Source organism: Sinocyclocheilus rhinocerous, unplaced genomic scaffold (genome assembly GCF_001515625.1).
Source record: "Sinocyclocheilus rhinocerous isolate Xijiao unplaced genomic scaffold, SAMN03320098_v1.1 scaffold61, whole genome shotgun sequence".
Classification (NCBI taxonomy): Eukaryota; Metazoa; Chordata; class Actinopteri; order Cypriniformes; family Cyprinidae; genus Sinocyclocheilus; species Sinocyclocheilus rhinocerous.
Genome location: NW_015640445.1, coordinates 2,304,800 through 2,317,332, shown reverse-complemented (window position 1 = coordinate 2,317,332; position 12,533 = coordinate 2,304,800). Strand labels below are relative to the sequence as shown.

At 36.4% G+C, this 12,533-nt stretch overlaps 1 protein-coding gene across 2 annotated transcripts in view; it reads left to right on the top strand.

The window, feature by feature from the left end:
* Positions 1-12,533, top strand: part of LOC107752771 (alpha-(1,6)-fucosyltransferase-like) — an 88,988-nt gene that overhangs the window by 65,831 nt on the left and 10,624 nt on the right. For both annotated transcript variants that reach the window (XM_016568832.1, XM_016568831.1), the window contains 3 exons: positions 3,730-3,848; positions 6,779-6,941; positions 9,718-9,832. In XM_016568832.1, coding sequence (XP_016424318.1) covers positions 3,730-3,848; positions 6,779-6,941; positions 9,718-9,832 — 397 coding nt within the window. The remainder of the gene's footprint in view (positions 1-3,729; positions 3,849-6,778; positions 6,942-9,717; positions 9,833-12,533) is intronic.

The following is a 12,533-nucleotide window of genomic DNA, read 5'->3' as shown; positions in this document are numbered from 1 at the left end:
TGCTTTCTCAACCTTTCCTCTCCTCTCATCATAAAAACGGAGCCCTGCGCACATGACATGCAGGGGGGAAAAAGCCATTCACATCGCGTCTTTTGCGCGCTCAGGTTCGTTATTTCAAATGTAGACGTGCGGCAAGCAAACACACTGCACACTTCTGCGCCGCATTACGGCTCTTGACGAGGTTTTGTTTCGTCGTCCATGCCATAGGTGCAGATGTTTCTGCCGGTCGGTGCCCTAACGCGCACTTGTAATATCTGAGAGAGAGGGAGAGCATCCAGTTTTGTTGACATAAAACTGGACGTGCCGGCGCCGCTCTCTCTCATTCATATAGTGAGGGAAAATCACCTGCGATCTGAGCGGAGAGGTTAGGCTACTCACGGACTCAATATGCGCTCTGCAATAATAACGTGATCAATGCCTACAGTTCCCGCTGATAGCTGTTCCGGGACAGTTTTTTATCTCCATCTCCTTTTATCTCCATAAACATATATAGAGCAGTAGAGCTAATACAGTGGCTGGAAATCTGTTTATCCTTCGGTTCCTCGTGCTTCCCCATCTTCATAGAGAACGCAGTTCATGGTTGCTCAGAGCGCTTTGAAAAGAAGGTGAAAATGGCGTGGCCGCGATTTCCACGCATTTTTTAGATGCTGGGAGCAGGGAAATCTATATAGAGCGCCTTATTGTAGTAATATATTGTAGTAAATTGTAGTATTGTATTGTAGTAAAATATCGATATTTGGCACCAGATATTGATTCTCGTATCGCATGAAGAAGGAAAACGATATATCGCCATATCGATATATTGTCCCACGCCTAGTATTTTGATCAAATAAATGCAGCCTTGGTGAGACTTACGTCAAAAACATTAGAAAAATCTTACCGACCCCAAACTTTTAAACAGTAGTAAACATGAAGATAAATACTTCTAGCTACACGAATTCCACTGCAATGCAATTCGCTTTAGACATACATTCTGTGAACTTCCCTAAACATTTCCTCTCGAGGGAATCCCTGCAGTCGTTTTGGAAGTGCTTTTCACTTTGTACACGGGTTCAGCTATAGTGGACACTCACACTATATAAACAGTGATGTACATCTAAGACCCCGAGATGGAGGGAAGTTAGCGTGGGAAGGCAGGGTATAAAAACTTTGAAGTGGAATCCAACACAGAAAATATTGCAATCCACATACTATATTAAAACATTTTCTTAATCAGTATTTGCGTGTGTTTTTCATTTAAAATATTTAAGCATCCTAATAATATAAGCTTTTTTTCATGGGAATCAATTCATTTGTAAAGTTTGTTTCACTTTAGTATTTATATATATATATATTTTTTTTTTGGCATGCTTGCTTTAAGAGTAAATGTAATAAAAATGCCAATGACATAAACTTAAACTAAAATATATTCTTTGAAAACAAGTCTTAATAATATCGTAATGTGATTCTCAGTTAAATTGGTCTTGTTTTAAGGATGTTTACATTTTTTAAAGCAAACAAAAATACTGATTAACAATTTTTTTTTTTGCATGTTTTTGCATTTTTTTGTATCTGCTCTAATAGCTCAGACATTTGAAGGTAACTGTATCTCCCCTCTTTCAGAACCGAGGTTTATCACCGCCAAAGTAACGTCTGCATTTGTGTACTTGAGTAGAGCGTGTTTCTGGCCTAAATAAGAAAGCAATTTGGGTTCATTTAACAAAGTTCTTTTTAATGCAGTATGTCGCCTAACAAACCGCATAAACATAAACTAAACTCTTCAAGGCCTTCGTCTCTCTCACACACAAACCCCTTCTCTCTCATTTCCTTTCTCACTCTCTTCTCATTTCGTCCTTGACCAGCCAAGAATGACATAAATGTTTGACATCGCAATTTTTCTCCAATTCCAGCATCCCTCCTCATTTTCAGTTTCGCCCATCCTTCTTTTTCCCTTTCTGTCTTTCATTCTGCTCCTTCTGCTGACAGACATCCACATGACCATTTGCATCCAGGTGAAATGGGAATGTGTTGTTTACCATTTCAAAACCCTACTCACGCCTTCCCACAAATACATTTCCATCCCTCTCTCCTCAGATAAGACTTCTGCTGCCCTGTCCTCATTTTTCCTCCCTCTCTGTCTCACTATCGCTGTCTCTCTCTCTTTTAGGTGAGGCAGTTTTTCCACAATGCTTTCCATTCATGTCAAACACATTTCAAATACGGCTCAGATTTCCACTACAAACCCACTGCAAGGACACAGAACTGTGCATGAGAAAAAGGGGAGAACTGAGCTCTGTGATGCCCCCCCCCCCAGTGTGTGTGTGTTTGTTTGTTTGTGTCTCTCATAGGGGTTATTTGGAGACATAATAATTTCGTAATTTATTATGAAAAATATAAAACATGTTAAATTATTATTATTATTATTGTAAAAATGCTAATGCCATTTTATTGTAGGGTTATTTATATTTATTTATTATTTGCATGGATTATTATGTGCCTTAAACACAAAAGGTTTATTTTATTTTATTTATTTTATTTTAGATGGTTTATTATAGGCCTAAAACACAAAAGGTTTGTTTTCTTTTGTATGGCTTATTATAGGCCTAAGACACAAAAAGGTTTAATTTATTTTATTTTTTTATTTTTTGCCTAAAACACAAAAAGCCTCTTCACTGTATGCATGCAACGTCAATGCAACAAAACCACTTTGCTTCTATTATAATAAAGTGAGCTGTCTACATTGAATGCACAGCCACCATGCAACATGCACATGGACACCTTTTTGAGACTTTAGTCTTTGCAACTTCAGGGATCTTATCTATGCACAATCAGCTTGTAACACTCCAAAGAGAAAGGAAAACTTGAAATCGCATCATATGACCCCTTTAAAGTACTTTTGATAGTCACGTCGCAGCTTGTGAGGTTTGTGGTCTCTTAATGTGACCACTACCTGCCTGATCTGCTAGGAGAATATTGCAGTTCCCTAGCAATGCAATTCAAGGCATCATTAGTCCACTAAACCAGCAGTGCAGTATGCAAGTAAGAGGGAGAGATGAGTCACACAACAATCCTATTCACTAATACATGTATAAATGTAGCATAACTGCATGTAGTTAAAAATCATGGTTGTAAAACCACTTGTATTTGTTGTACCTGTTCATCTGGCACCTAATGAAGAATAACACTTGGTGGCCCTCAGTGTCTGAGAACCCTGCTGTATTGAAATTATAATTAGCTTTATATAAAAGCAATAGAATTAGTATTTCGATAGCTAAACTAATATTGTGTGTGAGAGAGAGAGAATATGCAGGATCTGTTGTCTACCAAAGGAAGTCATCTCATAAATGAACTAGATTTCTCTGAAGGAGTGTCAGGGAATGATGGAGGTTCAGGTCTTGGGATGTTCGTCGGTAATGAAGTTTATTAGATGAAAGTGTGTGTGTCAGGAGCCCACGCTGGGCAGGCTTCGGTCAACTGTTTGTGTGTCTGTGTGTGATGAATAGCCCCTGCCACCAAATGAATTGCCCGCAGTGGCTGCAGCAACTGATCATTGCATTAAATTGGCACTGGAAGCAAGGAGCAAAGACCCCTGGGAAATTAGCCAACCACAATTCACCTTGACCCAGTAGGCCACACGTTCACTCTCACACGAGCTTGAATGTTCAGAAGCGTTAACGCACAGCGTAAGAATATGTCGATTCCCCTGGCAATGGTCATGCTAACATGTCTCTCTCTCTCTCTGTCTTCCAGGTTACCTGAAGGACAGGCCGATGGTGGTCCCGGAGCCGTGGGTAAATTACGCAACCTTGAAGAACAACTGATCAGAGCTAAGGAGAAAATCAACTCTTACCGCAGCCTCCCTGCTGATGGTGTGTAAATATCCGCAATTATCTAAATGAACTATGCAATTCTGTAGTTTTTATGTAAAGCTAACATCAAATTTTTAAATGTACAATTGCCTGCCAAAGTGGCTAAACCAAAAAAAGTCAGTGGCTAAACCAAAAAAAGTCATTAATTTTTTTAGTCAGATTTGTTTTGTTTGAAAAAAAAAAAATCTTAATATATAAGCCTTTCTTATAATTCTTTTTTAAGTATCAGAAAATACATTTTAATTTAATTTCTTAATAAATAAAGCAAATTAACTAATCCAAACCAAAGTATAACTAGAAACGATAATTTTAGTTTTTGTACCTTAAGGATGTCTCTAAACACCTCCAAAGGGAGACTTTGTCAGATTTAGTTAACTTCTGCACATCCTAAAGTGTAGTTAAGAAAATGCACATACGCACACGCATGTGAGGGCTGACAGCTCTTTTTCAGATGTGCTGTAATGGCTTGCTGTTAATGCTGAGTGAAGGAAAGATGAAACGTGTCAAATTAATAGGAACCTTTTAATATGGATGAAAAGTGTGTGTGTGTGTGTGTGTGTTTTTAAAATGGGTTGTCTATGCCAGTGTTTCCCAACCGGGGTGCTGTCTGTCGAGAGCAGGGGTGCCGTGTAAAAAATCATTTTTTTATATTTTTAAATTGCTAAAATGTTCAAAAAAGCATCTATTATATAATATCCATTTCTGATGTCGCCAATAATTAGAGATGCACCGAAATTCCGGCTGACGGAAATTAGTTCATCCGCTCAGGTTTCACTTTCACATGGTGTGACGCTCTGCATATTATCCCGCTCTATGCGTGTGCGCTCCACTCAGTCGCTCCTTGGCTCCATACCGTTCATGCTCATCAGAACAGCAAAGTCCACTCAGCAATAGCCCTACTGTGTTGTAACATGGTGTGGTATATGGGCAACTCTGGTAATGCTGCCCTCTCATTCATTGATCTGCTAACCGTTATGCTCACGTGTCCTCTGATAATAATAGCTTTCTAGGATTAAACATTATTTGGATAATTGGTAAAAAAAAAAAATAATAATAATTTTAATATCTTAACCCTACTGTTAGACCTACCTGAAAAACTAAAAAGCTTTTTAATTTCTTTATTTGTTCTTATTTTATTACTGACTGCTTTCTTGTCATTTTTTATTCAATTCAAAGTTTGAAATCAAGCTATCTCGTGCTACTGCACCAAAATTACCCCACTGTAAAATTAAAAAAACACTGAGTGAGCAAAAATTTGTGAGATAGCTAGTTATAATGGTAATTAAACAATGTTTACATATAAATAAAAGACTACATGAAAATCTGTCATATAAATTGGCCTCTTCATTAGAAATTAGCCTACTGATTGCCACCATTGATGGACAAAAAAGAATAATATATTAATAAATATAAATAATAAATAATAATAATAGGTAATAATATTCAAAATACCTGTATTACAGTATATTCTGCAGTTCTGCCCTGCTGTACCGAATATCTATACTTTTCAAGGTATCATATCGAAGTTAGAAATTCAAGTATTGTGACAAAATTAATTTTGTAGGGTGCCACAAATTTGTTAAAATTTCCAAAGGGTGCCGCGACTAAAAAAAGGTTGGGAAACACTGTTCTAGCCAACCTTTGCCTTCTTTCTACACAGACACACACACACATATACATTATATATATTATGTGGACCAGCAGATGATCCAGGGATACTGGTTAACTTATGATGCTATTAAGCTTTGAACCTGCCTCACACACACACACACACATTCTCTGTGGCTGGTTTCTGGGTCAGCAGTCCTTATAGTATTGCACTGAATGATCTTTTGAGAGGAAGAACAAGTGGAACACTACACACAGAGGATCACAGCCGTGTGCCGGATTGTCTTACAGCCACTGATACCCTTATTGAATAACACCGCTTTTTAATCCCACACGCATCTTTGTGCATTCACTCACATATACAGGTCACACAGTCTACAGTACACATACATTCTGTCATATTGCCGGCACCAGCACGTCAATATGTAATTTAGTGATATAGGTGATACTCACTGTATCCTCCATCCATGTATATAATTCCCCAAATGCTAGTTGTTGCACCTTCTTCAATTCTGGTGATATGAGTTTATTAATGGTGTCAATAGAGGTATCTAGACAGCATGGTATATAATGCAGAGTTATTATATTTGATTTTATATAAATGAGCAAATTACGTATTCAGAATTGTTGAAATTAAATGACAGTATACACCATCATTTAAAATTTGGGGCCTGTAAAATTTTGTAATGTTTCTTTGAAAGAAGTCTCAGCAATGCTGCATTCATTGTATCACAAATACAGTAAACAGTAATATTGTGAAATATATTATTACAACTTAAACTGTTCTCTAGTTTAGCATATTTTAAAATGTAATTTATTTCTGTGATGGCAAAGTTGAATTTTCAGCAGCCATTACTCCAGTCTTCTGTGTCACATGATCCTTCAGAAATCATAATAATAATATGCCGATTTGGTGCTTAAGAAGCATTTCTTATTATCAAGGTTGAAAGTAGTTGTGCTGCTTAATATTTTTGTGGAAACTCTGATCATTGTATCATTTGATTAATAGAAATTTCAAAAGAACACCATTTATTTGAAATTGAAAACTTTTGTAACAAATATCTTTGCTGTCACTTTTGAAGTTGTACTGACTCAAAATTCTCTCAAAAACATGAAAACAGACTAGGTTTTGACTAGGTGCATTATCTGCCTCGTGACAGGTAAAAATGGTTATCGGCTGATGGCAATAATCACAAAATGTAGAGATATAGGCCATTTAGTGGACCTGGCTGATTTATATTGGTCTTTCATCTCAGTAGTAACAATTCAATTAGCATTGAAATAATATGAATGTTTGTTTGTTTGTGTGTGTGTGTGTGCAGGTCCAGGAAAGGACCAGGAGGAGCTAAGGAGGAAGGTGGAGAACGGCGTGAGGGAACTGTGGTATTTTGTTCGCAGTGAGTTGAAGAAACTAGCACTGGTGGACACTGGAGCACTACAGAAACATGTGGACACACTCCTGCAGGACCTTAGACACCAGCAGAGGTTATACACACACATCCAACTTAAACTACTTCAGTATGTGTGCATTGAATTTATTTAATACACGAGTTTCACAATTTGAGTTGAATTACTGAAATAAATGAACTTTTCCACGACATTCTAATTTATTGAGATGCACCTGTACATAATGAATTCACTCATAATGACATTGGCCGATACAGCAGATAAGTCTGCATTATAAAGCTACACTTCCTTTCAAATATTTGAGGTGGTAAAATCTTTCTATTTTAATAAATATATAAATATTTTAAAAATGTTTTCCTGTGATGACAAAGCTGAATTTTCAGCAGTCATTACTTTAGTCTTCAGCATCACATGATCCTTCAGAAATCATTCTAATATGCAGATTTGCTGCTAAAGAAACATTTCTTATTATTATGGTTTAAAACAGTTGTGCTGCTTTGTGTATACTGTGATTTTTTTCAGCATTTTTTGTTGACTAGACAGTTCAAAAAACAGCATTTATTTGAAATACAAATTTGTAACACTAAAGGTATTTACTGTCAGTTTTTACTGTCCTTGCTGAAGAAAGTATCAATTTCTTAATTTCTTTCTGTCACGGTGCGTGTGGAGAGATGAAGCGAGGACTCAAGTGCAGGATGAATGGTTCTTTCTTTTAATAATAAAATGAAACAAAAACAAACTAAAACAACCCCGAGGGGGAAAAACAGACAGGCAGGCTAGGAACTGCACTACATGCAGACATAACACACACAATGAAAAACGACGGATCAGCACAGGATTACAGACACCAGGAGAATAAATAGGAAACCAAATGAGGAGGCTAGCGAGGGAGACACAGGTGGAGCAACTTAAACAATAATGAGGTAACAAGATGGGCGGGGCAAGACAATAGACAGGAGAGAGCACATGGCACCAAACAAACACAACACAAGCCATGTGCTCACAGAAAACAGTGTCATCTGGTGGCCATCCTAGGCACACCCGCTGAAGACTTACTAAAAAGTATTAATTGTAAAAAAAAAAAATCTTAGTCAAACGTTTGAACGGTAGTGTAAATGTGTTTCCAATTAAATAAACTGCTCTCACCAGTATGAGAAATTAACTTATTTATGTTTGCTCTGTGGAATTGATTTTTAGAGAATTTTAAGGTCATATTTTTGTGTCTAAACATAAAAACACAGCATCCTGTCAATTTATGATAAATACCTCAACTGAATGAATTAATTAAAATAACTTACCAGTCTGAACCATTATGGCTGTTAATTATGAAATTAAGTCAACATAAAATGCAACAGTAGATGTAAAAAAAAAAAAAAGGGAGATATCATAATATAAACACTTTGCCTGGATACATTTGAAATGATTAGGTGGTCCCTATACAACTCTCATCAAATCTACATTATACCAATAACTGAAATTCACTTCAGGGGCCTCTTCTCCACATTTTAAATATCCAAGGCCTCAAAACATTTTGTTGTACAATAGAAGAGATGAATAACTGTTTAATACTTTTGAATCCCAGCGTAGAGGAGGAATACATATCCATAATGCACATTAGGGCTGTCAAAAAAAAATTTGAATTTCGAATATTCGTCGAATTTAAAATAAAAATCCAACGTTTTTGCATTCGAATTTTAGGTGTGCATCAGAGGACATCTATCACCGTTGCACTCGCGTCTTGCACAAAAGAGCCGCATGTTTAGAAAGCCATGTAAAATGAATGCATGTTTAACTTTGAAAAAACATATCTCGAGACTTTATGGCGATTTTTTTCCCCACCCCACTGCATCTCATGTTTTTAAATGAAAAATGTACTCTGTGTGATTGGCTTTCGGTAACTTAATTAATTATAATTGGTTTATAAACATTATTTTAAACATTATGCACTTTTTTTCCACAGATAGTCATGTTATCTCATGCTTTGAATAACCGTGCATTAGTAATATTTTGCTCGATGCGCCCTCTTGTGGCCTCAGAAGAGAAGCCAAAAGCTTTTCTTCTAGTGATGGGAAGTTCGGATCATTTTAGCTCAGACTGCATTGGTTAAACTTATGGGGCTGTCACGTGAAGACTCAAAACAGGTGAACTACTTGACTAATTCCAGTACAGAACCTATAGGATGTTGCGCATGCGCGACTGAACGAATCACTCCCCGAGACGACTCGTTCTTCCCGAGTCTAATAAAAAATGAACGAATCAAGAACGACCCAACACTATTTTCTTCACCCTAACCGAAATTATGCATTTTAAATTCGAATATAATTAGAATTTTAATCATATTTAAGTACAAAATTCGAATTTAGTTTTTCAGCCATTTTGACAGCCCTAATGCACATATATGCAGACTTTACTTCCTTTTTTGTGCAAGCTCATTTTCACTTGTCCAAATCATGTGCTACATTTTATTAAAGAGGAAAAATTCTCTCCATCTCTAATCTCTTTCTAAACAGCATGTAATCTCATGGGGCAGTAATGCCATTACTGGGGTTTAATGGGTGTGTATGTTTAGATCAGCGTGTTTGCTCGCACTTCAGAAAAAAGACGTCCATGTAATGCTGAACAGAAGCTAAAAAATGAAGTCATTACTAGAGCGCTTTTAATTGTAGTGTGGATGATTAACAGTGCATAGGCCAGGCTGACTTTAGTTTGTGACTGTAAAACTAATTTGATATTATTTCTTAACAAAATGCTCTGTAATTAGCCATAATCAATTGGTTTAATTAGCAGAAATGGTGTGATGCAGTTGTTTGGAGTTTTGAGCTGTGTTTTACAGTGGTCTTTATGTAATCTTTAGGTCCGTCATGACAGACCTGTATCATCTGAGCCAGGCGGACGGTGCTGGAGATTGGAGAGAGAAAGAAGCTAAAGAACTGTCTGACCTAGTACAGAACAGAATCACGTACCTACAGGTATACTACATATAGTACGCACGCTTTTTGTTTGACTTTAGTCAGAATAGATGGCACCCCGTAACTCAAATCTTTTGGGTCATATTAACTAAAAAGATTATTTCATATTTGTGAACCGATTCACTCAGTGTGCCTTATATAATTTTGCTTGTTGGCAATTATAAGTAAAGTCTTTTTCTGTTATGAATGATTCACTGAATCATTTACTCAACCAATTCATTAAAAAACAGAATTGCACAGAATACTAAAACAAGCATTATTTTTTGTTAAAACTTGTGTGTTAAAACTCTAATAAGAGGCTCTTGAAAGAGTGTTTAATTTAATGTAATAAAAGTGCTACTTTAAGGCTCCAAATGTGATTTGCTCATGACTTTGAAGGCAGGATAGCAGTCTAATTCTTTAAAAAAAGATACTTCAGGGAACAAAATATGTGTGTTAGTATGTGGAAATGATCTGTTCACTTAAAGGGGTCATATGACGTTGCTAAAAAAGAACATTATTTTGTGTATTTGGTGTAATGAAATGTGTTTATGCGGTTTAAAGTAAAAAAAAAACATTATTTTCCACATACTGTACATTATTGTTTCTCCTCTATGCCCCGCCTTTTTGAAACGTGTCGATTTTTACAAAGCTCATCGGTCTGAAAAGCGAGGTGTGCTGTGATTGGCCAGCTATCCAGTGCGTTGTGATTGGCCGAATACCTCAAGCGTGTGACGGAAATGTTACGCCCCTCACCATACTGTTGATGCCGTGTCCCGGCCGGAGCAACGAGACAAAAACATTAAAACCCATTACAAACGAGGCATTTGTAGCATCTAGTGGGGACATAATTACTGATTATAATGACTGACTTACTGTCTTTTTACACGTTACGTTGCATCGCGCCGCGTCAACATAAAACCATGTCTGCATTTGTGAGGTAGGCGGGGTTAACTCTTAACTTTTATAAAGAATATCTCTTTGGATTTGAGACTTTAGTCTTTGCAACTTTACAGATCTTTTTTATGCACCAAGAGCTTGTAACACTCCAAAGAGAAAGGAAAAATTGAAATCGCATCATATGACCCCTTTAAAAGATTTGCTTAAAAAACACTGATTCATTCACAACCACTGGATGCTATTTTTAATTTGAAATGAACAAATAACAGCTATAAGGGATGGAAGTACTCAACATTATGACATATTCAGTGAACTCTACCTCTATGCAAAAATAAAACCAAACTTTCAAGATTGGGCTGGATTAAATGTAAAAATGTGAGAAATTTTCATTGAACAACCTATTTTGCGTGGCTCTTATGGATATTGGGGTCCCCCTCCATGTCTAAAGCATTTGGCACTACTTCCAACCCTCAAACCTCCGTTTTGACTGCATGTTTTGTTTGTTCTTCAAATTAAATATTGCTTCTGTTTTGAATACAGTCTATGGCTGAACAAGATCACATTCATTCACTCACCCTCCTCCTCCTCCTTCCCTCTCCCCATATATCAATGAGAGGTGTGATTATATTGCATTTGGCGGGACAGCAGTATATTGTCCCTCTCTCTGAGATGGGATGGGGCGGTTGTTTTGCGCTGACTCCACACTGGAGACTAAACTGACATTCAGCTGCAACACAATGCAGTGCCACGCACAAGCACACAGGCTGTAATCAGCAGAGCTCAGCTTGATTCTGTATGTTTAACCCGCAGCCTGAACGTCTCCTGCAGAAAGACTTTAAACCACCATCACATGCTGAAGTTGCAGTTGGAATGTCAACAGCACATTGTGGCTTTAGACAACTGATGCTTTTACCTGATAATCTCCATATTTGTAACTGCATATTTATATGCAAAGGGTCGCACGGGGTCGCACGTACAGTGTGCAATGCCAAGTGCAAGTAATAAAATACAGCTATATAATTGAACAAAATAAATAGGTTTATCTTTTTAATTAATAGGCTTAGTTATTAACAGGCTTTCAATATCATTTACTTTAAAGCTCAGGTCCATATGTCCAATCAAATTCTACAGTAGGTAGAAATGCATTTGTCATTCAAGTCATTCAGTAGAAGCTAGCCAAATGAGATAAATGCTAAAATGGACACTCCTCATTCACAAAAACATTAAATATGGGTTTAGGTGCAGTTAGAATTTGAATGACTTGTGCGAACGACAATGTGTTTTTTGTGGTAAAATATTATGAAATAATGAAAATTAAATTGTCTGTTTATTTACTATAATCTTAATACAGAAAATTCCCCTTTTTTCCAGTTATACACCATACACCGTTTTAAGGTTAGGGGTCTGTAAGTTAGAGTCAGGATTCATACATAGTATGGAAAAGTATGGAATTTGATTTTAGTGATTTTCAGTTCTGGATAAGTATGGAAAAATAAAACAGACTATTGCCCCTTATTCTGTTTTCTAAAATATAACATTGAGAATTTCTTAAAATAAATATATCACACAAGCAGGGTTTTTCATGAAAATGTGAAAACATATCAAACATAATCCTATATTTTCAGCTGAGAAAACAGTTATTTTAAATTGTAATCACATTTCACAATATCACTGTTTTTATTGTATTTTTAATCAAATAAATGCATCCTTGGTGAGCATAAGAGACTTTAAAAAATATAAAAAACTGACCCATATATAATCATACTGACCCATATATATATGTATATATATATATATATATATATATATATATATATATATA